This window comes from Micromesistius poutassou (assembly GCF_964030765.1).
Source record: "Micromesistius poutassou genome assembly, chromosome: 2".
Lineage (NCBI taxonomy): Eukaryota > Metazoa > Chordata > Actinopteri > Gadiformes > Gadidae > Micromesistius > Micromesistius poutassou.
In genome coordinates, this window is record NC_140272.1 from 15760806 (window position 1) to 15788740 (window position 27935).

The following is a 27935-nucleotide window of genomic DNA, read 5'->3' on the forward strand; positions in this document are numbered from 1 at the left end:
CAAAAATGTTAACGGAAAATTTAATACTTGTCATTTGAACCATTAGCCGACATGCTAATTTGAAAAGGTTCTTGAGATCTCACTGTTAATATTTTAATAAGCACAATTTCAAAAGCCTGGAAGCATAAGAATTCCACATCACAGATATGACTAATGAGGAAAAGCCTTTCCTCTAATGATACATTTGACAACAGTTCACCAAAGGTCCAATTCCTCAGGGATCAGCCATCCATCTATCCACTTGCGCGCCCCCGCCTCCCTCCCTCCCTCCCTCCCTCCCTCCCTCCCTCTCTTCCGCGGGGGCCCCTTACCCGAACGCGAGCCCCGGCAGCTGCCCTGGGAGCTCTTGTTGCTGCCCAGGCTGTCGCCGCGGGTGAGGATGGAGATGCCCGAGAAGCTGCTGGCCTTGGTGACGGGCGGCCGCAGCGTGCGGTTGGAGCTGTCCGAGTCGGTGCTGCTCCAGGGCCGGGGCTCCAGGCACTTCATGTCGCTGTCCGTGCTGCTCTGACGGCTACTGGACGCCCGGCTGGAGCTCTCGCGGTTCCCCCTGGTTGGTTGGGCCGGAGGTGGTGGCGGTGGCGGTGGGATGTGTGAGAACGACGGGGGCGGGAAGGAACAAGAAAGTAGGAAAGTGGGAAGAAGCAGAGGAGGAAAAAAAACACAAAGAAGTCAGTCACGGACAGAGGTTAAAAAGAAAAGGGATGAAGGTGTGTAATTATAGGATATGGGGGTTGAGAAGAGCCGAGGTGAGGGGAGCAGGATGGAAGGTTTGTGCGAGAGGTATAATGGGCAGAAAGGAAACACAGAGGAACAGAACAATGTTTTACAGATCATTAAGGTGCAAAGAGACCCAGCGGGGCTGTAGAGGGTGGAGGTGAGGGAGGACAGAGGACAGAATGGCCATCCACCGCTCGAGAGTCTGACAGGATGAGGGCATTCGACAGACAAGAGATGCAAGTGGGCTAGTTAAATGAAACTGATTTAAAATATTGTAAAAGAAAACAGGCAACAAACCCCAACCATAACAACATACACACACCCACACACCCGCGACAGTACGGTGCGACAAAAATCAACACAACCATGCAGGAAGAGTGATCTCCCAAGACAACCGACGCCAATGTGTCAAGACTCAAAAGACAAACCATCCAAGACTTGAGACACAGATACATTAACTAATGAACCTCTGTGATTATAGAAACATTTCAGGTTCATACAAAAAGAAAAACATGCGCACATACAGACATACTTCAACATAAACAGGGAGACAAACGCACAGAAATACACATAGATTGAGACCGGATACAAAACGGAGACACTCTCTAGGGAATAAAAACTTGCACTGGTTTGCAACTAGTAACCACTGTTTTGTTGATACTAGACTGCTGAATAAACATGTGTTGCTCTTGTGGTGTTTAGCGGTGATGTAGTCGCTCTGCGTTGGAGCAGCTGCCAAGAAAACAAGCGATCAGACTGTAAGCACAACCTCTGGGTAACAACTCCGTAAGGGCTCATGGATGGCCTTGCAAACGACATGCTATTAACATTACGTTGCTTCCAAAGGAAATCAGACTACCGGCAGCTATAGTAGTCTTCAAGCAATGCTGCATGACAGACAAAACTCCAAATAATACAACGTATTCATGTTTCATTTCATTGATGTAAAACATTTACATCAAAATAATTTAATATTTTGCAATAATGGTAGCCAAAATATAAAAATAAACTGTCAGTCGCAAAGTTATGCTGAGCGGATTAACACAGAGCGTGCACTCCTGTTGAGGTTTATGTTGGGAAATAAATACATATATCAAAAATAATATAAAAATTAAAATGATGGATGATTTTTTTTGATCTTCTGCCAAACAGAACGGGGGCCGTGCGAAACACGGTAAAAACACACCAGCTTCGGTGAACTGTGTTTTTGACATGGCAATAGTTGATAAATATTTCAGAGAAGCTGCAATTAATGGAGAATCTATTTAGAGCCCTCACTCTGCAGAGCCTATTTTAGGGACGGGCGGGTGCTGTGCTGCTCACTGCACACAGCCAACGCTTGTTTCACATCGCTCTGGAGACAAAGATGAGAGCAGGGAGATGGAGGGGGGGGGGGGGGGGGGATTCTGCAGCTCATCACATGATATTCCATCTATAGCACTCGCATAGAAACACACCTTTATATGTATGCAATCTGGCCGAAGCCCCACTGTTGTTTCGTGCTTTCATCATTAGTGCTCATAGTATGGAGCAAATCGACACTGGTTCCATTTTCTCTCTGAAGGCTATGTAGGTTGGTCAGTAATGGGAAGCCCATGTTCGTCCGTTTAATGGCAATTTATTGTTAAGTGTTAAACAAATTATTGTTAAACATTGTGTCAACTAGAAAAACATATGTTGTCTAAAGTGGGCTTTATATGACTAAATAAAGGGTTTGTTATGCAATACTATTACACTAATACCAATAGATTCAAAGACTGTATTGTCTAATGCATTTAACTGGTTACCAACACTATGGGATCTTCAATGTTTAAAAGAGAGGTGTTAAAATGAATAGATTAAAATGTCCCATTGACCCAAATTTGTCTCCCATCTCCAAATTCTTTGTTTGTTCGGTGCCACATGGATTTTATTTTTTTTAGTCTGCATGTTATTTTTCAAAATGTTCAAACATCATGAAAGAGCGAGAATTCACTCTTTACTGTAGTAGGGGGGAGGGGAGGACTGCCTACTGTCAGTTTGTTTATTCAACTTATGTGGAGGGTACCTTTTGCCCTCTAGTGGCCAAATATCAATTAACGCTGCTTTAATGCCAAGTGCTAGACAACGCTGAAAGCTAAATAGAATAATAATGAATGTACATTTGGCTTCAAATAACCTTTGAAATACCAAAGCATCGAGTGCAAGAAATGAACGGCTAGCCTACTGTATACAGAAAAACAATGCTAAACAAATTACCATATTGTTGCTGCATCGACATTTACCAGAAGGTAAATTTTTGTAGGCCTGGGCGATATAGCTGAAAGACATATCACGATATAACTTCATCATATTGATCGATATATGTATAACTATTGATAATTGTAATGACCTAAAGAGACTAGGAATTACATGCTGGATTTAAACACTTCTGTTTAACACTTAATATGACCTTCCACTGTTCTTCATTGATAAATACTCCAATGTCAAGACAATAATGAAAAATACTGTACTATACTGTAAATAAGTATGGCACTGTGTTTGTTTAACAAACCCACCTGCTAGATTCGGTGGTCAAGTCTCTTATCAATATATATTGAACATGTTTTATATTGATATTGATCAAAAGTCTATCATGATATGATAATTTATTGTTTTATTGCCCAGGGCTAGTTTTTTGTACTTTTTTTGACTACATTGATTACATTGTGTTGCATAACTTGTCAACATTTGTTGATAGCTGAGATATCATCAAGCCTAGAGAAATTATCATTTTGTGTTACTTTAAACATTTAAACTACGGTAAATGTGCTTATTGCAATTACTGCTTAAATCTTCCTCCTATGATTAAAGTGGGGACATCCCTGGAAATAGTCTTTAGTTTATTTGCATCATATTTATTTAGTTTTACTATTTTTAAGGACACAAAAAACTGAATTGTTCCAACCACCAAAGAAAAGTAAGTGTGTCTTTGGTTTAAACGTTTCATATTTTCTGCCTGGCTAACCCTAACCCAAATTACTGTGTATTACATTCTATCATAGATGATTCAATATTCCTATCGCAAATATTTAGCCGTCATCCTGTTTTTGATATACAGCTCCCATAATTAAATCGTTAACGCACAATGGAGATTTCTTTCATGCATTATACAACGAATGATGTGGAAAAAAAACCTCACGAAACAAACAATAAGACCGAAAGCAATGCGGTAGCTGCATGAAAAATAACCAAATATGCAGTGCTGATGATGATCGACGGAGTGGAACGTAAGCTAGGTCAAATCGGTCCCCGGTGAGATCATAAAGCAGCCATGCATGGGTCATGGGGGGGTCCCACAGTGCAGTGCTGGAATAGCCATCAATCAGCGGACTATGCCAAGCAGAGATAGAGATACATTTCAATAACAAAAACAAACAAAAACCAAAATAGGAAAAGCACCACAAGTCCACCACCATTATCACCACCAAACCACTTTGAGAAATGGGCATGGCAAACACAGAGGTCAAGGTCAGCAGAACACCCCAGTACCTAAAGATCTGCCTCCTCTTTTGAGAGGAGTAGCCATCAGTGGAAAGTCTGTTGGGGTTAACATTGGGAGAAAAACGCTAGGGTTACAGGAATGGATTGAAGGAGGGTAGGGGGTGCTTGGGAAGGCGGGGGATTTGGGGGGGGAGGGCAGTAGGAGTAGGATTGAGGTAGGCACAGTGCACAACTTCCAGCCCTCCAAGAAAAGATAAATAATTAAATAAAGGAATAAAATCGCAAACTAGGCAGAACCCGACTGCTCAAAAGGCCCACGCTCCCCTTTTTCTCTCCTCCTCAGCATATTGTCCACAAATCTGTCATAGTCAACAGCCTGGGGAGGGAGCTGGACTTTTCTGCCTCTGTTAGCTAACCTCCCCTGCAAAATGCCCTTCCTCAACAAACACATGCTTGCAACAGATGATATAACCCCTGCAGTCATATTGAGCCAAATCCAACAGGCCAAGCATATTCATTATTACAAGTTAATGGAAATGGACCTCATCTGATACCAAATGTAATGAAATCAATAACGGCAGCAAGTTATGAAATCAGCTCAGCTGCCATTATTAGGACTTAAATTAATCTATAGACCCCATTGTCTTTCAGGGCACATGCCCCTGTCTACTGAGACAGGATGTTGGCAAGGGGCTGGCCATGTCTTATTTAATATACACAACAAACTCTAGTGGACGCATCGTCTTACCTGTTGTCGTTGATGTAGCCATTTTGAGAGGACTGTAAAGAAAAAGACACCTGCACATTACAAATGGCTAATTCCAGCCAAAGAAGGGCCACAGAAGAGACCAATGCTTCAACTCTTTGCAGATCATTGCAAAAGATAAAAGGTTAGCGTTTTAGCAGGGGTCAGTTACATGACTCAGTACGGGTTGAACACAAAGAGAAAATCTCTCCCTGCGTGTACTCCCATTTCCTCTGAACACCGTAGATTCGCAGTAAACCGACGGGGTCTGAAACGCTGTCTCTACTCAATACTTACTTCTCGGGCAAAGATCCGGTCTCGTACCCGCTGGTACTCCTCCTCACGCTCCTCGATGGACTTACTGCGCCTCCCGTCCTGCAGCGGAACACGGATCTGCAGGAAAACCAGACCTCCACATGTTATACGAAATACATGCATGATATTCATTAAAGCTGCGATTCCATGCATAGATCATAATGCATAACAGCATCTAATGCATTATCGTGGTTTGCTAGACTGGCTGCAAATGCAAGAAGACAGAGTTGGAGCGTTCATCGATCAATTCTACATTAGTCAGACTAACATTTGCATTTCATTTCAGTGCATTTGAAACGCATTGTTCCATTTCCTGCTATAGCATCTTGAAAACATCACAAGCAAGATTGTATTGATGGAAGATGCAGAACAATGTGATTGTGATAAACTATTTTATGCCAATAGGCACCTTCCTGTGTTTCACTGACAGCTACATGACATACCAAGTTCAAAAAACTGCTGGATGGTTGGTATTTCAACAGCAGCTTATTCAGTTCAATATACAAGACTCAATCAGCAGATTGAACAAACAAACAATGTAATCCACATGCCGTAGTTCTCTTTTATAGAACGTTTTTTTTTATCCATGAAATGGCTTACATCTTGATAGTTTGTACTGTGCACATTACCCATATTCGTAGTCCAACACTTAGTAAGCACAGTGGCGAGTACCTGATTATCGTCCTTGTCCATACTAGCGTCATCTCTCTTCAGGATGAACTTTTTCTGAAAGTCAATGTTGCGCTCATCCTTAATGTGCTCAGAAAACCTTTGCTCTGGGCTGTGGGGCAAATAAACAAAGGAGAGCGCAACAACGTCAACATAAAAAAAACAACTTTTTCGAGTTGACAAGTTCCCTATGGTGTCCTGTTAGTATCATGCATCCAATTAGAGAACAGGTAAAACACACAAACCCTGCCATTATTCAATCTACTCAAACCTGGCCCGTAAGAGTCGACTGTGAGGACTTTTCAACATCATCCACATACGCTAAAAAGAAAACATCATAGTAACACAGTACTTCTGCTTCAACTGAACAGTGAGCGTGTTTCTTGAGCAGCTCACATGCGTGTGTTTCCCGTCTTGTTAATGATGACAGCCTTGCCCGTCTGGTCCACATTGTGGTCCATGCCAAAGTAGGCGGCCACCCGGTGCAGCAGCATGCGGTGGTAAGAGGTCATCTGAGGAAACTTCTTATACTGGTTACTGCCAGTGAAAAACCAGGGACAGACGTCAGTGCATAGGTTCCCACTGCCGGTGGACAAAAATGGTGCCATGACTTGTTTACTTGGGTAGCAGTAGCCAACTTTCCAAAACGCTCACATACGTGAAACACTGTAACCAAGGTCCATTTGCTTTGCTTTCTGAAGGTTATTTTCCAAATGTTTATGCAACTACGATAAAAAACAAGATATATTCAAAGAAATGTTTTATGGATACATTGAAATTACTGAAATCACCCAACAACTACTAAAACGCCATGTGTCCCGGACAAAGCTAACCCATAGTGATATAACACAATGGTCAGTTCCAATTAACTTTGTCATACCGAATGGAGCATGCCATATTTATCTGATTACCACAACAGCCTATAAGCAGAAATGGGCTAGACCCGGGAGAGCTAAATTTAAACACAAGCGAGTGTTTGTGAAGAATGTGGCTCACTTGTCATCATTTATAAACTCCAGGATATCTTGTTCTAGTTTGAGCAGCATCATTCGATCCCTTTGGAGAGAGAGAGAGAGAGAGAGAATTGATTAGCGTGTGTAAGTACCAGGGAAAGATCAAAAGGCGAGGCTCTTTTTTTCCAACCCATCTAAAAGGAGAGGACGGCCAGCTCCCTTTCCCCACTCAAGGCACCCCCAGCGCTGACGCAAGCCAGACTTATCCAATGCCAAAGACTGGGGAGATCTCTAAATAGTAAGCCCATTAAGTGAAACACAGGATTTCCTTCCCTGTATGGTGCAGGCTAATGCTTCCGGGTCAAAAATCTTGTTCTCCTTTGAATATACAAGCAGCAGCCTTTGCACCGATCAGATATATAAGATGATAAACAAAATAAAACAGTCTCACAGGTTGACAGGGTTAGCACATGCCAGTGTTGTTGTTGGTCCATTTCTTCTGACCACAAAGGAACAAGGAATGTGGGACAAATACCTGGGATTGTTTTTCAGTGTGTTGACCAGAAACTCGTGCACATCGATGCCAGTGGAGTCTGTGTATTCTTGACTGGAGTCTGAGGGAGATCATAAATATATCAATGAGGGCATTTCCAATGCATTATTAAAAGCCTTGGAGAACCCCAGCGACTCCATGCTGCAAGGTTCCCAGAGGGAGAGGAGATTAAGTGTTACACTGACTAATTCCATATAGTTATGGAGGCACCGACACACACACACACACACACACACACACACACACACACACACACACACACACCTCTGCTACACTCGTGGGCCAAGTCGTTTAGTCTCCTTACTGCTCTATGATTCAAACAAGGCCTGAAGGTCTCGATGGAGAGAGAAGTAGAGAGATGAAGAAAAGATTACAGAAGAAACAATGATGAAAGGGAAAACAAAGCAAATAATTCCCATTGGCTTTCTTAGAAGTCACCTGCATGTCGATGCAAATTGGTTTCCATTATTTAACTGATGGGGCACTGCACTAGCACTCTTAATGAGATTAAATTACAATCAGATACTTGGCCATGCCTGACATCTTGTCTGCTTTGTCTTCTTGGTGATAGATGGTCACATGATGCAACTCACCATCACACGTCATATAACAAAACCTATACAATGCAATCTTACCGCGGGACAACATTTTGCGTGCCGTTTTGTCCTTTTTCTCCTTCTCTTCGTTTTCATACTCCTCCTTGGAGGACTTCTCCTCTTCCTTGTCGGATGGACAGCTGATGTGCAGCTGAATGATATCCTGGAAAACAAGATCGGATCAGCAGATAAAAACCAGACTGTTCGACCGGTCAATACAATGAAGCTGACTTATGGCATGGACAACTGCATTATACGTGATTATGCATTTGCATATCGTATATGAATAAATACGAATGAAATGTACCGATTCTGGAAGTCCATCGTTGGAAAATGGACCCGAGGACTCCTCACACACCGCCAGACTCCGTACTAGCTTCAGCTTGGCATTAGACTGAAACACAAGCCATTCAGTCAATTACACCATACTTCTGCCGTAATTAATCGAATATAGACCACGGCCTGTATACAAATATTTCAGACAAATGATGGTTGAGCGGCCTGTACACGAGTGCAGCCTATACACAAAAGTGTATGACTAAAATTGGCGACAATTTAGCCTCGCAGCGATTTCACTCCTCTGTGATTATGCCCTGTATTCTATAGAAATACCTTTCAAAAAGAATATCAACATGGTCATTATTTGCTTAATAGTAATGCCCCTCTGGCATAAAGAGTTGGAACATGTTACCTAGGCTACTAATAATAAAAGGCTGCTAATTGGGAATTAAATTCCAATTCCAATTCCTTTTCTGGTGATCCGTCATTCAGAATAGTGCCTTTATCCGCATTCACTCGAATAGCACTAGTGCTGCGTCGCAATTTCATTGAAACTTTCATTGGAACTTAAGTGGGTCGTGTTTCCAACTAGAGCACTCGCAGCGGCGCTGCCATACAGCCGCGTTACAACTTCCAACCGTGCTCCGGGCCTTGGCGCACATGGCAGCGGCATCAATACAACTCCTTATATATTAAGGACAGAACGAGACCATCGAATGTTCCACCGTGTGTTGTCCTTTCTATTACAGGGTGCTGCTCCAACATAAACATCCCCGAATTTTATAAGGCTTTTCACGGACTCATTGATTTGTTATGCTGCAGCTTTTCAATGCAAAACACTTGAATTAAAGGTCAAATCAAAAGAGTATCTTTGTGAGTCTTTGCACCATTCAGCAGAACGTGGGGGCCTTCGGATAGGATTTGACGTACTTTAAACTTTGGGCATTTGTCTTCACAAGTGCGGCCTATATAAAGATTAGTGTTTTTCAAGCCTTAGTTGACAGCAAGTGAAGCTCATGTACGATGCGTAATCACAGTATTTACAGCCGCCATTCTCATCCATCAGCACACATTATAAAATGTAATAAATGTTTGTTATTTAGGACTGCAAAGCAACTTTTTTTTGTTGATTTTGGTTGATTAATCAACTTTTAGTTGATTAATCAAATAATAATAGTTGTTTACTAAAGTTATTTAGTAAACACAAATAGGCTACAAATATTTACTTCTAAATGCATTAGAAATTCTTATTTGGTACATGGATCGTTATAAAATGAATAATTTAGTTTGTCTTCAATCGGACCTTTGGCTATAAAGCAAATTGTAGACTTCACTTTCAGACTTGTAAGATGTGATGGGCATTTGTTATTATTTATGACATTTTATAGACAATGAATAATAAAAATGAAATCCTTGGTCCATTTAATCTCCCATGAAAATAATATTGAAGTTGCAGACCTACCTGCTTATATTAGCATTAAATGTATTTTCAATAAAATATCAAAATCATGTTGTTCTGCAATAACTCTAGTGCCAAGGAATAGCTGTTCTACGTGGCTGATTAGGACAGGCCCCTGGACAGATGGTTAACTCCAGGAACAAGCAAGTGGTCCAGCCTTTCACCGATCAACATATTAAAAGAAACCTGTCCTTCCAGTTTACAAGGATGCGCCCAAAATAGTCTTGTTTCACACTCATAACAACAGATAGTCGCTGACTCAGAAGTGCAATATTAAATATTATCATCGTTTGGACACATTTCTACTTTAACAACACTAAAACCTTTCAACCTTGGATATAATACAATATTATTTATTTTAGAAAGTACAGCTACCTTTGGCCTTTTCCTGCTATGGCTGTGGTTAGGCGCCCGTCTCTGTGTGTGAAGGACAAAAACATTAATCACAATTTATTTTGTAAATATGCCACAATATGTACGATTATGTCTACATAGAGCGAGTCAAAATCAATTTAAAATCCCAAAAGTACTACCCCTCTTCCACTCCCTACGCTCTCCATCGCCGTGCCTCACCTGTGCATCGTGCAGGGAGCCATCGTCGGGCTCCAGGCCCTCCCCGGTCCCGTCCTTGGTGGCCTGGGGTTGAGGGGAGCCCATGCCTCGGCTACAGGGCTCGGTGAGCTGCCCACTCTCTCCCTGCTGCTGGATGTCCGTTGCCAGGCTTACTGACATCTTTCTGGGGAAAGGGAGAGGGTGGGGCGAGGGAGCTGGAGGACCCAGCAGAGGCTTGGGGTCAGGGAGAAAAAAAAAAAGGCAGGTGTGTTACTTTGGTCTTTATCCGTTGGGACATCAGAGGGGTCAGACAGAGAGGGAGCTGCTAAGCTGGTGACAGGTTTGTGGCTACTACTGTGTGGAATACCTGTGGATGGTATCAGATGTGCACTGACTCGCAGGGCGGATGCCACCAGCAAGGAGGAGGGGGGGTCCCACTAGAGTGGGGTAGAGGGTTGGGCTGCAGCAGGAGGGGCACGGCAGTCCATGGCAAGTCTGGAGCCTTAGAGCTGGAGGCATCAGTTACAACGTCAAGGTCAGTTAGACAAGAGATTGTTTCTTTCTATTTAACCATCTCTTCAGGATTTCATGATAATACAAATTGTTCACTTTAGTTTAGTTTAGTTTAGTTTGCACAACAAAATTCCATTGACCGTGCCATAACCCCCAGGGAGTGGATGTTCATTGTTGAAAATCTATAGTTGTATCCAAAGAATGTAGACATCTCTTAAACGATCAATGGCGTCTTGATATTTAAATGAATATCTGTTTCAGAACGTTTAAATGAACAGTTATTCAAGTATTATATCTTTCTTTCTTTATTGATTGATTTGTAAAAAGGTAAATTAATTACTTAAGACCGTGTTCAAGGCAGCCGAGAGCAGGGATTAATCCTGGCTCTGCCTCACTCTCTAGTGACAATTTTGCTTATTATGATAGCGTCTACGCGGTTCAGGCTACAGTATTGATCAAAGACTACTGATGGCAAAGGGGGCTTACTGTTATCCTCAAGCCAACCCAACATTTTTGTTCTTTCTTCCGCTTATTATTAGTTTGGAGAGTTACTGTTTCACCACATTCAGTTGGTTTTAGTGGTCCTCACTAAGTTCCTGGACATAAACTCTTCACTCATTTTCCATATTTCTATTGTTGAATATCTCAGCAGTGAAATTACTGACCCTCCGCACTTGATTGCCTCGGTAGTCATAGCATCAGGAAGAGTGTACTATTTTTACACATAGAATCCCAGACGATTCAAAAGAAATTGACACTGGCGTTTTACATCTCATTTACTGCAACACTAAGACAACCAAATAATAATGGACAGAAGAGGTATTGTTTACTCACTACGGATCCATTACCAAAGTCATTCAGCAGCAATTATATTTCCTCTATTTTGTGATGCACCGTAGCAAAACAATATTGAAAAATGACTTCAGTAGCAGCGGTGAAATGCTTCACCAGTAAGAATATCTTGGTAAATCCTAATCATCGTTATCATCTTGATATCAAACAGATGAGTTGTGCAAATAGAATAAATAATTCTTCAAAACAATTAACACCACACGCCTATTACACAATGACATCCTGACAGCCCCACATTCCCTAGGTGCAAGATCGATGAAGACCAGAAAAACACTTAAATCAACAACAACACAACCGGTGAAAAAGCACAAAAGTAGCAGGCATATTTAAAGCAATCGGGCGGAACTGAATGGGCAGCGCTTAGCTAGCCAGACTAAAGTGGTACAGGGAGGGAAACACCGACCGACCAGCCCCCACCTGAACGTTCTTCTGGAGCCTCGCTCTCTCTCTCTCACTCTCTTGCTCTCTTCTCCGTCTCCGTCTCAGTGCAGTTGCATGCTCTGCCTTCCAATGAGGAGTCCTGGAGACCGAGAGGGAAAGAGGAAGACACGGATGACGTCATTTTTCACACATCCAGTGACTCATCGCTGCTGCTGCCACTGCTGCTGCTGCTGCTGCTGCTGCTGGGGATTCTGTAAGGCAGAGCTCCTGAGAACGCTGAGCCCATTGGCCAATAGAAGTGCCTGGGCAACCATTACAAAAAATAATGTTGATATTTATTCAATGAAACCAAAAGTGCATTTCTCATTAAAATGGGTTTCCCCAAACTGCAAGCATCAGTACTATTTGAAAGGGAACAAGTCTAGTGTTATCTCCCACCACAAAGTAACACTTTACTAAACCTCCATGTTAACAGCATCTACGTAGTATTCCAGATGTTAATCCACTTGTCTAGCCAATCATTAGTTTTTTTGTTACTTTTTAGTTTTACCAACTACTCAAATACCATCTACTAAATTTGGCCACTATCCAATCGAAGAACAAGGAAATACCTTATACCACACAACAATAAATGTGGCAGCAAGTTGAGTATACCGTACAGAGTTAGTCACTCACTCATTCTCATTCTGCCCTCATCAATCAAAAACCCCTCATCATCTTCCAATTACAAGTTCCTTTTAATTTAACTTCCTCCAATCAGAGGAAACAGCTTGAGCTCTGCCACCTCCCTTGTCATGAACGACAACCTGTTAATTACAGCACTCATCATCATTGAATTATGTTTTGTCATACGCACACATACATACATGGGCACACTCTGCGGTATTAAACAAGCTTTGCTTGGACAAATGGGGGGGAACCACAAACACCTGAGGGGTAAACATGCTATTGAGAAACTCAGTCTGATGTGTTTAGGGCTGAAAAAGAGGCAGAGATAGAGAGGAAGAGGCAGAGAGAGAGAGAGAAAGATAGAGAAAGAGGCAGAGAGAGAGAAAGAGGCGAAAAAGAGAGAAAGAGAGACAAAAAAAAACAGAGACAGAGACAAAGACCGAGAGAGAGAAAGAGACAGAGTGATAGAGACAAAGACAGCGAGAGAGACAGAGACACAGAGAGAGACAGAGAGAGATATCGGGATTCCCGGTGTGGGGAAGACCCAGGCAATGCAACGGCAAGGGCGTCATCAGCCTCCTCGGCAGCAGCAGCAACGCACTGCATCAATGACCAGGACACCCACACAACCTCGCCCCGCTCTGCAGACAGTTACACAAGCACGCCATGCAGCAGCAAGCACAGCACAACAGAGCCAAGATATCTACGCAGATACACTTTCTACTTGGCTAGCGACACAGCGTATTGATGATTCACCAGGGGCTCTGGCTGCCTCTTCACATATTGATGTATGCATATACAAAATCCTCCACGCAGATACACACTGCTTGCAATGCAATTGTGCCTTGTGTGTCTGCAATGACAGAATGAATGAGCAGAACACACACACACACAATGAATGGGATCTCCAAATGGTGCTCATGAATGAAGCAGCCTACCCTATTCACTCTACCTCAGCCCGCACCTCTCTCTCTCTCTCTGTCTTTCACATTCTCTCCCTCCTCCTCCTCTCGGCGCTCTGCGCCCCACTTCCCCCACACGGACATGGGTTGCCTAGGAGACGGTAACGTCATTCTCAGCTGCTGCCATTTGCGTTGAGCGAGCACCAGTAAGCAGGGCAGGAAGAAGGATAATATTAAAAATAAATACGTGAATTACAGTGCGCGCTAAGTGCCAGAGAGGTGGACAAATACATATTGCCAGAAGGAAACAGGAAGAAAAAAAAAATTCAAGTAGCTCACAACCGAACACAATAAGGCACGAGGTCGCTAGAGCAATTACACCTTTTACTCGCACGTATGGTTTATTCAGTACACTTGCTTTTGACTATACATCGACATTCTGCCCTCACACCATTCCAAGAGTAAAGAAACATGACTTAATCCAATGGTCAGCAAAGAGAGTACTCAAGTACTCTTCGCTCGTATTACACCTTCACTGAAGTGATAGCACAGGGTAGTGCACAGGAATTACCTACACCATGAGAGTCACATTTTGGCTTTAAAAGTAGTTGAAAAGGGACGGGGGAAGAAGTTTACTGGGACTTTCTTCAAGAAGAGGGCAGAGGCTCAAATAAATGCAGTAAATGCATGGTGCAATTTCGTTTTTACTATGTTTTTGCTGAAATTATCAATGTTTTGGAACAGGCATATGCAATTGAAAAAGCTAGGAAGTCTTCCTAGCTCTCACACACACACACACACACACACACACACACACACACACACACACACACACACACACACACACACACACACACACACACACACACACACACACACACACACACACACACACACACACACACACACACACCACCCCCCCCCCCCCCAGGTTAAACCACACACGAGCAGGGCAGTCCAGCAGCATGCATGAAGCAGTACAGGGCACTCTGACCCACTTCAGGGCATTAGCGTCCTTGGCAGCTCCACCAATACAAGCATGGTGGATGACAAGTCACTAGCTGACAGCCACAGGTCATCCCCTGCCCAGCCCACTGTATCAGGTTACCACTCCAAACACAGTCAATGCTGGACGGTTCACAATCAGGGGAAGTGAGCGCCCGGTCTTTGGAGGGTGAGTGGGGGGGGGGGGGGGGGGGGGGGGGGGGGGGAAGGGAAGGTTAATAGAGTGAGAAATATTAACCCTTTCCAGCTCTATATCCGGGTACATATCCAAAAAGGACATCTGCATTAGTTTAATTTTGGACTGAATGACCACCTGACAGCTACCAATAAACAAGGTGGTAGGTAAACAGATACCGAAAATATGGAAAAGATGAACGAAATTACCACTACGTGCATTGCACGTACAATGTCAAGCATCCTTCTGTAGTAGCAGAGGATGCAGAAGGAGCAGCCGAAGTCGCTTGGATACACCACTTGTTTGATCACCTTCAATGATAATTGCCTTACCGCATTCTAATTAATAGAAGGTACTTTCACACGAAAAGTGCTTGTACAATACAGGGCACGCATGTGCAGTGTATGGCCATCAGTATGCTGGTCAAGGAGGATATGTGCAGCGGGTACGTCACTGTCCAATTTAGCTTGTCCAGGGCAAGCTGGGTCATGGTCTTTGCAATAGTTAGCAACAGGGCATTCCAGAGAACGAAGTGAGAGGAATTTCTGTGCACACTGGGGGCATAGGGTCTGCTAACATGGGTGCATATTGTTTGAAGTAATAGTTTCCCCTCATAGAATGACCCAACTAAAAGTAAAAGATGGATTCTGACTATCAGAGGAACATGCCTGCTCTGTGACTTCCCTTTGTTAGCTTTTGGACAATAAGCACCAAATGTTTCCTGTAGTTCACTCATTTCCATTCCACTGCATTAGCCTATTACCAATCCTACCAATATCCTCCTTGTATCACGTTATCGCCAATCCTCGTAACAGTTTGCACCAAGAATGCAATGTAGTCTCTGCGTAGCCTCTGACTAAGAAATTAAGATGAATGGAACATAATTCACCTACTCCGTATTCTGCAGAGCACAGAGCCCGTTTGGCAACATCACAGAAAACCCGGTTCACAAAAAAGGAAGCAAGCACAAGCAGCCCATGTCCTCACCGTAGTCGTTGCAGGTGTATTATAGCACACCGGTGTTTGTGATTTATGTGTGAATGAACGTCAGACAGGATTCCCCTTTTTGCCTTGGCAACAGTACAGTTGAAACACTAGTAGGCGAATGGACTGGGGTGGGGTGCTGTTGCAGTCACAGACAAGAACACGTTTATGAGTATCCATACAGTGACCGTTCATGAAGAACGCCTGGGCTCACGACTTTCCCTCGGTAAGTTTTACTAATTACCTCAGTTTCAAGTAAATGAGGAAACTGGCGTCTTCCCCAAACCCGAAAGCTCCAAGGCTCGGTAGGACAAGCGCTCCTCGGCCACAGTTAGTGAGCGGAAACCGGGGCTCCGTTCTTTTACTTAAAGTCTCCCTTCATTTAAGAATCCGTCATCAACATCCCACCACCTCCGTTATGTGTGCTCGCTCGGTTCAGTGAGGATACCCCTGCCTGTCATCTGCCCCCTCTGCCTCCAGCCCCTCCCGTCCTCACATCCTTTGGTCAACCCACCACTAAGCGTTCTGTTTACTTTCTCCCTTTCCTCTGATTTTTCGTCCACGTTTAATGTGTCCTCCCGATTGTCAGCCCTTGCTGCTGACGCCATCCTCCTCCGCTCAGCCAACCCACTCAGTCCTGTGGGATGAGCTCTCTGACTCATTCCCTCCCTCCCTCCCTACAAACCTAGCTACCTTTCCGTCACTCACTTTCCAAGTTCAGCAACCTCTCTCTCGTTCCTTAGTTACACCTGTGTTTCTCGCCCTCTCCTCAGTCGCACCTCATCTCCATCTCCCACCTCTTTCCTGGCTCCTCCCCTAGTTTCACTAAAAGTATCTTCCTCTCTCCCTCCCCTTCCTTAGTTACTCCATGTGTCTCTCTCCCACCACGCTTTACCAGGCTAAATTTGACTTTCTCGGCAAGAATGAGAAAACAGGCATCAGAGAAATGAGAGTGGGCCTAATGGAACCACAGAACGCCTCAACAATGTATGCAAGGGGATGAGCATGTCAAGTTCTCCCTTCTACATAATGAATAGGTAGCAGAGGAGAAAGGGGGGGATCCTTAACCGGCATGCTTTATTGATACGGCTCGCGGCACTGCCAGGTGGAGGATTAGATTGGGCAATGGGCGAAAAAACATTTTACACAACACTAGTTTCCCCACTGATGTCATTCCCATCAGAAGCCCCTTCTTATGTCTAATAATGGGCATGTGCAGGTCCAGCAGAAACATCTACCTCATCAACCTCTTTGTCAGAAGCTAGCCCTTTGGGGGTATCTTACTAACAGCAACAGAGCACACACGATACATTTAATTTGGCTTAGCAGAGAAGCTGAAGACTGTCACACATGGAGAAACCAAACATAAACAACTCGGAACATAGCTTCAGCCCTTATGAATGAAGCCACTAGTGTATGCAGTGATGCTACTAATAGCAAAGTGACCAGGAAAGGTTCACTGCATGATACTCTGATTTGGTTGCACGATCTCCAGGCCATCACATGTACCTAACAAGATGGCAGCATCATTTAGCACAATGCTCACTCCAAGAATAAATAAATGGGGGTGGGGGGGGGGGTTAAGCTGCATCAAGAGTTATAAGGTGAGAATTTAGTGTCAGTACAGAAGACAATAAAATAAGAGGATTCAAAGATGAACAGTGTCAACATCAACAAATTACTTTACATTACTGAATGGACACTGGATAAATGACCATGTGCATCCTCTTTACCTCATTTTGTTAGGAAGGTGGGGGGAGGAATGTAAGGGGAGAAAAAAAACATGATCAAAGAGGGAGAGCGAAAAAGGAGAGCGAGTCGGGAAGAGAGGAGAAAATTCTCAATGATGAAACAGTCTGTGCCGTTAAGTGATTGGACTAGGCCTCCACCAATGGAGAGAACAGCTCCATGGCAACAGGCTCTGTCACCAAGAGAAAAGCAGCCATACCCCTCAATACCCCCACCCACTGCGTGCACGCACAAAACACACACACAGACACACATACTTATAGAGCTCAGTGTATTTACCAATGTACTAACACACCTGGTATTCACACAAACACTAACACGCAGGTACTACACAGCAGCGGTGGCCCACTTACAACTGCACACTTCAGATCCTTAAAAAAAAGACTCAATCCTGCAGGCCCACAAGGGCTCAGATACACACGCAAGAAGCAGCCTTGTAAGAAGGCCTTTGTGAAGAAGATGAAATGTTTCTTTAACATTACAAATCATGACATAAATTGATTAGGCTAATTAGGAAAGACATTTATATTAAAGAGACCCTAATCACAAATGATTAAAATTACTAATCATTAAAATACTACAATTATACAACCAATGTTCGCCTATAAGTAAGACTGCATTGTTAGTGACTTATTTACAAGAAAACCTTTCTTCTTTGAACAGTCTTTCACAATTCTAATAAAGTGCTTTTTATTTCAGAATCCTCTGCAGATTTGGGATGAGTCCAAACCACCGTGCCTTGCCGACTGTGTCAACAAGCTTAGCAAAAGGGTAGAAAATGGTAAAACATGAAAACACAAAAAGGTAATGTATCTCAAATTGAGTAGGACATGAAATCAATTGAACACGTAGACAAAGATGATGGCTCACGCATATAAAATGCTTTTAAACGTTTTGATAATCATGTCCTATATAGTTATAGCAGAATTTCTGTTACAGCAGAACTTTTACTATGAGAAACGGCAAAAAGCCTGGGCAGGAAACCAGAAACTGCAAGGGGCAGAGTTATGTTTCCTGTTTCGTTACAGATATTCTCTACCTAAGAAAACTATTTGTAAAAAAATGTTTTACAAGTGGATATGGTTTTCATAAAGGGATTTTAAGACATCCATGTCTTAGCCAGAACATAACAGTGCCTATCTTTTCATATTCTAATCACGCTGGGTTAGGGTTAGGGTCTTCCTCTTGGCCTTATTATCCACAGTCGCAGAATTTTCTTTCCCTGCTATGCTGACAATATTCCTATTGGATCAAACAACTCATCACAGATCCGGATGGTTGAATTAAAAGATGGGCGGCCCAAATCTACTGGCATCTTAAAACTGGGAAAAATAAGAAAAAGCCAACACAATCTGAGGACGTCAGTGTGTTCTCCTAAAGTTCCTGTGTCCGAATTCTTGTCGTCTTGTCTGACCCTCTGCTTTCTTTTGATCTACATGTAAAAAGTATTACCAGAACTGCAATAGATAGTTTCTATCTAAGGCACCCATTACACTCCTAACCACCCCTGGGAGGAGGCATCCCCCATTCTGTGTTCCTTCTTAAGATTTATCCTTGAAAATAAAGCACTTTCTAGGCTTAGGGGGTGTCATAAATATGTCCTTTAAGGCCTTTTGAGATTGATTAAGGGATATAGAAATTAAATTGACTATCGATAATGCATATGTAATGATGCTTGAAAGGATATACACATACGGATCACCCATTTAGAGGATTTATTGGTAGATTATGATCGGAAGGCGCATCCATGTCTAGAAACAAGCGATTTCCTGGTCGGCCCACGGTTTAACTCTTAGTTTGATTGGCCATGAACAGACTCAGGTCTTGGTCGCTTGCGTGCATATGTGCGTGTGGGAAACTGGAAACTGGACACTGAATTTTAAATCAACGAAAGATGCAGTCAAATCCCTGATTCTTTATGCAAAATATATATTTTTTATAGTTTTGTGTAGCTTTGTTAAAAACACAACTGGATTTTTGTTTCTCTTTAGTGTTAAACAAAACTACAAATTATAACAAGTAGGCTGTGCAGTTTTTATTTATCAAAAGGGGAACCTACAACCTATCCGCCTTTTGACTGCCATCTGCAAATATGATGACATTCACCAATAGCAGTGGCCGATGTTTAACTTGTGTGGTGTCAAATTCAAAACAGTAATTTCTCACAAAAATATGATTGGTCATGTGAAAGACGGTTACATTAAATAAATAAATTAGTATCAGTATAGTCTTTTGGCAAAATTGCTATTTAAAGCATCGTATCGGCCCAGAATTTCACAAGTGCATGCCTAAACAGGACAAATTGAAAGTCATGGATACATGCCCCCAACCACCTGCTGGAAATCTGTCAGAAAAGCTTTGATTAACCTCATGAAGTGGACCCCGCTGCCAACAGCTTGAGTACCCAGAGAAAAAAAGAAGACGGGCCTCCAATAAAACATCTTGGCTGATGGAAAGCCAGGGCTCCTTCCACACTGACATATGGGGACTGAGGACAGAAACCTGGCATACATTATTGCCATATAATAAACTTAACACCTATCACTAGGCAGAGTGACAGCTTTACTTTCATTTCAATAAACCTTAAAGCTTGCTCACATGGGAGAGTGTATAATTAGGGTGTTCTGGTGCCCACGCCCACTAGACATGAACCCATTTGAAAGTTCCCACACTGGTTCAAACATAAGAACATACTCAAACATACTACTGACTTAGCTCGCATTACCATATTAGTTAAAAACAGCCTACCTGGTTTTATTAAATGGGTTTGTAACATCATTATTTTTCAAATACAAATTATTATTTCCTAAATGAGACTTGAAAAATGGGGGGGGGGGGGGGGTCATCTAATTATTTGGGTTGTTTACATTTGCGTCAATACGGTAATAAAAAAAAAATTGGATCCAGTGGTTACACAAACTCTTTCAATATAAAGTGTCCTCCCTTTTGCTTCAACGTTCGTTTTCCTGCATTCTCTACAAAATAGGACAGAATTAAATACAATTTACCAGTATATTCTGCACCTCTAATGAATCCAAAATTCAACCACAATACAGATTTAGTTGAGAGGGCCATCACCGCCTTCCTCTTGATAATTAGCAACCAGAGAGCTTTCACTCTGGGTCTCTGTGGACGTGTACTTTGTCACATAGTAATGGGTGCGGTAAGGCATTTTGCGGACAACCCTTCCCTATAGGGTAATGTATTAATATGAAGAGGACAAAGGAGCAGTCAACAGCTCCATCACTGGGGCTTTCCTGAAAGGTCTGCAAGCAGGAACCCTATCCCCAGGGATGCAACACCAATAACACCACTGAAGCGTCTATCAGAGCTTGTATGGCTCTGATGTCCCCAATCTCTCTCCTGTACTCACTCTGATCATGAGTGTCTGCACTCAGAATCCACCTTGAAAGAAAATGGTGAAACAAATAGCGGGATAAAACATCAGCACTCAAGCATCCTTCTTTTTCGTTTTCCTAGCTCCTTTCCTAGCTCTTCCAGCATATTCTCCTTTCATTTCCTGTGGCCACTGACACAAGACCCTTGAACTAAATAAATGACTAGGCTACCTTACAGCTCGTCTGGTCAGCGTTTTATATTTCTAGTAGGTATATAGGTGTCTTTATATTCTCATATTCTCTGTCCAGCTATAGCAGAAATTCAGATTGGAGGTGCACAGGTACTGCAAAGTGAGGGGTTCTCAACTGCGTTTCCCGTTAATAGGAAAACCTGTGTTTCAAGTTTTGGCATCAGAGCAAAAACCTGATAATCAGTGACTGAGAAGATTACCAGTCACACTATGAACAACCTCTGCTGACAGCTCATTTTAAAACAACGAGCCGAACAAGCCTAAATAATTCAGAGTCAATAAGAGACGTCAGCAATGCTAGCAGCCACAGCAATTAGTGTTTCAATTTGGAAGTTGAAAATATGTTGCATTTTTTAAGGGCTGTTAAAAAAATTATTGCTGTACCGTTATTGTCAATTATGAAATAAAGCAGATGATGGATCAATGCCGTCTTCAGTGATTGACAAATAGTTTAATCTCATTCTGAACTACTTGAAAATACCCTATACGTGTCTTTTTAAGACCATGATCCGATTGTTTACTAAAATGATTATGCTATGTACATTATAGCTTAAGTAGCATTATATTCTTACCAAAAAATCCACACTCTTTATAAGATATCGTCATGCATTGATAGCTCCAATAAATGTTTGGCACATCCTGAAATGTTGCTAGCAACGACATAGACAACAATGAAGAATGTACAGGAAAAAGTTTCCCATGAGCCCAATTTGCATTTCAACACACCATCATATTATCTGGAAAAATCCTAAAGAAATTTACTTTCAGTCAATATTGAGCTGCAAAAGGCATGGCAAACCCACTACTTCACTCTTGATGCATTGACTGCCCTTAATGTTTGTTATGAAACTTCTACAGACACAATTTTAAAAAGTGTTGTGGAATTTCCCCTTTACAGAGCCTTTTCTGGAACCAAATTTCAAATTATCAGAGAGACCACACTGCTCTTGCTCTGCACGTGCACCTAGTGCAGACATTTGATGGACCTAGTCCATCAAATGTCATTGATGAGCTGCCAAACTAGAAACTCAGACACCCTTTGTGAAATCTGCCTCACTGCAAAGTCAAAACAGTGGTGGTGGTTGTGCAAGGGCCTCTTAAGAGGGACTGTGAGGGCAGCCACCCAGCCAACAAGCCTGGAATTCAGGCATCCAGCCAATCAACCCGACCGGCTGCCCCTACTGGGCCAGGAGTCAGTGCAGTCTTTGTCACCCCACAGCTAACCACTTCAAAAAGGCCAGAAGGCGGGACGTTAAGCAGCCGGCCATCTAGTCGATCAAACCTTTATCTAGCCATCAGAACAGGTCTGGTTGTCTATTAGTCTTAGTCTTCCAGTCAGCATCACATTTGAGGTCCTAGCTTTCTCACAAGAAGAAACACAGCATGAAACAATAAAGCAACAACACATGGTAAGCCAGATCCAAGGCAGATACAGTATTATTCGAATGCTCCAGGAATGGTAAAGTACACAATTACGGAGGCAATTACGGTGGCAGATGCTGGCTGAGCTTTGCAGAGGCCATTGTCATCCTTCTGGATAATATCATGTTCAGATACCATTTTGGATAAGTGATGGCCAGTGGATCATGCAAGGTATTTTTATTGGAATCATCACAACCCTTACCATCATAATGAGAAATCATGTATTTTTCAACATTTTTTGGTGTGACTGAAGGAACAGCATGTACATGTGCTGCCACAGCTCAGAATAGGATGTAGAGTTAATTAGGGGAGTTGCACACAAAACTCGAGCTCGATCACGTAGGTGACCTAGCCGTGGCGACAGGTCCGCTCCTCACTGCCCTCCACCATCTGCTTCCTGCCACCAGAACCGCCATCCACAGTGTGTACCTGCTTCCCTCATATACACTCGCCTCTCCATTCTTCCTTAGGAAGGATGGATCTATAGGACTAACCGCCCATACCAGTTAGCGTTTGGGGAATGCTTAATGCACCCTGCCTATCAGTATCTACCTTGCCTTGCCCTTCAACGACTTCAACGACAATGAGCTGTTCTTTCAAATGCCACCCATTTTCTCTGATTAAAAGCTGCTGTAGGGAAGATTGGAGAATTGCAAAGAGAGAAGAGAGCAGAGAGCTAAATAAAAAAAACAAAAAAGCCATTGGTTATAAGGAAATTGTTTGCTTCAGAAGAAATTCTGTGGTATCCTTCTTTATCCGTATCCATTAGCTGCACAGTAAAAGGTTCTTACTCTACCTTTAGAGTCAAAGACAAAATATTATTTCAATGGCTGTTCAGCTGTTCTTTCAAATGCCACCCATTTTCTCTCTGATTAAAAGCTGCTCTAGGTACGATTGGAGAATTACAAAGAGAAGAGAGCAGAAGAGAACTAAATAAAAAACAAAAAGGCCATTGGTTATAAGGAAATTGTTTGTGTCATAAAAAAATCAGTGGTATCCTTGTTTATCCGTATCCATTAGCTACACATGCACATTAAAGGGTTCTTACTCTACCTTCAGAGTCAAATACAAAAGATTATTTCAATGGCTTTAAAGAAAATCAAGACAAATAACAACTCAAGTGTGCCAGAGATAAAAAGAAGGGGAAAGTATGGAAGCACCGTGAAACAATCAAAGTGAATGCACATGATAAGTCTCTGACAATACACTTTTACATGTTCATCTAACGAGTTTGAAAGGAGTGTGAACCTGCTGACTTCAATGGCAATTACGGCAGCAGCTGATCTGGGGGTATCTATTGATTTTCTGCAACGCCTCTCATCCAGTAGCTTACTCCCATTCCCTGCTCGGTCGCTTTTCCCACGGACAGATAATTGTTATGCAAGAGGGCGGCTTTCCGAGCACGCAGTACCTGGGAACCAGTTACCGAAAAAAACCACCAAACAAACATCAAAAACACACATGGCCATATCGACAGAGGTGTGTTCACAGCAAGAACCATGGGTGAGAGGAGGGATTTAAGCTGGATGCTTCGGCCACATAAGTCATCCAAGCCTCAGTCTCTGAGGGGACTGAGGGGCCAAGTGTGTAGGCTGGGGGACATAAGGGAGGAATGTTTAAGAAATGGAGTTTGTCTTTCTAGTTTGGGTGTTTCTGTGATCTATATCCATTATTTTGATTTTCAAAAGGACGTATTTGTAGCACTAGTCCGCAATATGCTAAGGATACATGTTAGGACTCAACACAGCTTCAACACAATAAGAAACAACAACCATTGCAGTCAAACAACATTGACTGCAATGGTTGGCATCCAAGCATTATATATATCTTTTTTTTTGTAATGATTCTGTATCCTAATTATTTTAATGATGATAAATAATATGTGCAGTGATAACATTTATTTAGATCCCCATTACCCAAATGCAAAAGTGTGACTCCTAATGTGTGTACACAAAGACATGAAAAACGTGCCAGGCAATGAGAAAGGATAACAGATGAAATCAACCTTACAACAAGAGAACGATTGATAGGGAAATACATTATTTGTAGTTAACACGTACCTGAATTTCATCTTTTTGACTAGATAAACATGTCAAAAGCAGAATTTTTCTGTATGCAGTAAACACTTTGACGCATGTATAAATACTTCCATTAGAATAAATAATTTGTGCTCTTAATACTACATATAGTGTGAAAAATTAAGACATGTATATACTGGAAACGTATGAGCCAAGGACAATTGTACCAAGTAGTCAACCATATAAAAATACATGTTTTCTAAAGCTAAAACAGCACTTAAGACAAGAGGAGCATTTGCTATTAATAGCAACATATTTTGTATTAAAGGAGGACTCTGCTGCTACTGCTGCTGCTGCTGCGGTCTCCTATTCCTTCTCTTGCCGTATGTTGGTGCACATTATGGTCTTAAACGTAGGTTTCAGTTAGGATGAATGGCACATGATCGCTATAATGCACAGCGCAATTGAATGTAAAGTATCTTCCTTCATTTTATGAATAATGCACTCTTGCCCATTTTATGAATTATCGCCGTCTCTGTGACAAGTCTTTAGCGTATCCATATGCAGCAACAACAAGCATTAGTGCATGTTAGCTGTAAGCAAACCAAGAGAGCATGCAAGGTCCCTCCCCCTCCTCTGTAAGACAACGTTGAAGTGAGCCGCCCCCATGTCACCGACTCTCCACCCACACCCACCCTTAAACTCTTAGAGGGGGACACAGGAGCAGGGAATCCCTCATAACCTCAGTACTGGCCTCACTGCACTCAGTATGTGTATGTTTATTTGTGTGTGTGAGACACTGCACTGTCCAAGACATCAGGGAACAGCTGCCACGAATAGAATGCCTTCATGACCAGTCCAAAAACTTCTGCACGCTGTTGCTTCCGTGTACCATTGACTGAAATGGAAAAAGGATACGCATTAAAGAGTAAGCCTATGTGTATTTGGCATAGGTGTTGCGCTTTACCCGATTCTTATGATCTGCTACTCCAAGTAGAGCCTAATTAACTTCATAATTTGAATAGGGCTTTCTAAATATAACGTGCCTATTTAATGGGAGATTGCAGAAAATGACCGCAAATTTAGTCTTGGGAGCATCGTCCACAAATCGGAGGCTGGGGAAAACGAAAAAAGGCAATTATAATGGTGACAATGGCCGCAGGTCAAAAACACACTTCTCAGAGTCGAGGGAAGCATTAGTAAGTCAAATCCTACCCTACTCGGCTGCATGTTACCAATACTCACTAATGCACACACAGCAATAGAAGTAAAAACACAGAAGGAACTTACTTGAATTGTTAACTCAGCACGCTGGGTTCCCAGACTTGCAGGATAAAATGGTTTTTACCGACAATAGCACATAAAAGAAGCACAAGAGATAACAGAAACAGTGACAGCAGGTTTGGAAAGCGACGATTAGTTTGGTCTTAAACGCTGGAGTAGAATATTGCATTTCCCGCGGCAACACAATTCAGCTGGCTCACTTCTCTTCGCTACTCTTCTTTGTTTCCTTTTTTCCACCTTACGCATGGTCTGATCCCATCTAGACTGTGACCACCACTACCAGACGTGTCTTTTACAGAAGCTGTATGGACACCTATCTTTTCATCGTATCCGGGGGTTTTTCTGAATGAGGCACGCTTACGAGAGGGAATTAGAAAGCTTTGCTCACTAGCTAGCTCACGCTCTCTCTCTTCTCTCGCTCTGTGTTGCTTACTCTGATACGCACTGCTCACCGCTCCCTTCCACTCCAACCCTCCCTGTTGAGATGTCTCTTCGTCTCCAGGTCTTGTTTGCTCTCTAGCTCTCCAGCTTCCTCCCTCTTGCTCTCTTCTCTCTTAAAACTATATAATTGTGATGACCATCCTAGAAAGCCCAGCTGTGTATGGACCTACTTGTATCCGCCTGTATGCCATTCTTCGTAGCACAACAATGAACCAGAAAGCCTATTTATGACCCATATTCAAGGCTGCATTATGTCCACACATCTGGATATCTACCGGAGTCATAAACACAAAAGCAACTGTTTGCACCATCCATCCAAAATTTGGAGCTGTAGTAGTTGAATCATTGTGCTCATGTCTAAGGATCAACACTTCTACAGTAGAATAAAGAAAAGGGAGGAGATAAACAATCAATATAATTTAATGGTATAAAGATAACCCCCTCCCGAGCACATTTGTATCTCTTTTCCCTCAAACCCCACTGTGTAGTCCAATGCCAGAGAGGCGGTGAAAAGTTCAACATCAAACAGGGCTTTACCAGGGACTTATCAGCAAGACAGCATTGCTTGTGGGACGTCGGCCCAAACAGCGTTAAGGTTGTTTCCCGTAATTGACGAGGATTAACGGTGCATTGTTCAACAGCTAGAAATACACTACTGCTACATATTGAAGGCCAGTGCCAAGGAAAATAGAAACCATTTACATCCAGGCATGCTCAATTTCCCTCTTAAACTATTTGTATCAAATAAATCAATGCCTCTGCCCACAAAGTCACTATGGGCCATCCTGGATTCGCCAAAAGCTATTTGAAGTTTTTCGTTAGTAGACACAAACCTACGATTGTTCACAAACATGAACAGAAGAAGTTTCATCTTACAAGATACACGTCAGTCCAGCATCCAATCATTGTGCTCAGAAAGCTTGGTGTTTGCATGAGAATGTATAATGCTTGATTTGCACAAAGGAAGGTACCAAACACCGAGACAAAATACTAATTGCAATTAACATCAAATGATCTCAAATCATGGAAGGTGAATTTCGGTCTTGTAACAAGGGACACATTTATATTCAAGAAGCATCATCAGACTCCGTCCAGTGATTGTCAATGTAAAAAAAAATGTTAACTTACTACCCAAAATACTTTTAAATAAAAAGGGGTACTGCAATACTTGAAGAGTCGTGTGTGTGTGTGTGTGTGTGTGTGTGTGTGTGTGTGTGTGTGTGTGTGTGTGTGTGTGTGTGTGTGTGTGTGTGTGTGTGTGTGTGTGTGTGTGTGTGTGTGTGTGTGTGTGTGTGTGAGAGAGTAAAACATTTATAAAAACTGTTTGTTTTTCTATTAGGCTACAAGCCACACTGTGCAGTGAGACTTAATGGATGAATTGAGTTGGAGTATCATGCCAAAACGCATCAACTCTGCAGCAGAGTTAGGTCTATAGCAGTAGGTCTGTCAGGAAGCCAAGCCTCATCGAAGCCAGACTTGGAACCACACAACCAGTTACCATTCCGCTCTGATACATAATTTACATCAAGTAGAGGTAGTAGTAGTTGCAGAATATAGAGATGGAAACAAAGATGGAGGGAGATCATGATGAAGAGGGAAGAGAAAAGGGAAAAGCAGAGAAAGAAATCAAGAAACATGGGAATGAAATGGG

General features: G+C 42.5%; 1 protein-coding gene across 2 annotated transcripts in view; it reads right to left on the minus strand.

Annotated features, from left to right (window-relative positions):
• Positions 1-27935, minus strand: part of r3hdm2 (R3H domain containing 2) — a 43439-nt gene that overhangs the window by 13362 nt on the left and 2142 nt on the right. The window contains exons 2-14 of one of the 2 annotated variants that reach the window (XM_084464229.1): positions 12083-12185; positions 10668-10809; positions 10322-10534; positions 10124-10165; positions 8318-8404; positions 8050-8173; positions 7397-7475; positions 6905-6964; positions 6305-6445; positions 5912-6020; positions 5222-5317; positions 4928-4959; positions 312-547 (exon numbers count right to left, since the gene is read on the minus strand). In XM_084464229.1, coding sequence (XP_084320355.1) covers positions 312-547; positions 4928-4959; positions 5222-5317; positions 5912-6020; positions 6305-6445; positions 6905-6964; positions 7397-7475; positions 8050-8173; positions 8318-8404; positions 10124-10165; positions 10322-10480 — 1165 coding nt within the window. In that variant the 5' untranslated portion in view covers positions 10481-10534; positions 10668-10809; positions 12083-12185. Of the gene's footprint in view, positions 1-311; positions 548-4927; positions 4978-5221; positions 5318-5911; positions 6021-6304; positions 6446-6904; positions 6965-7396; positions 7476-8049; positions 8174-8317; positions 8405-10123; positions 10166-10321; positions 10535-10667; positions 10810-12082; positions 12186-27935 lie in introns of both variants that reach the window. The other variant, XM_084464228.1, reaches the window with a different exon arrangement.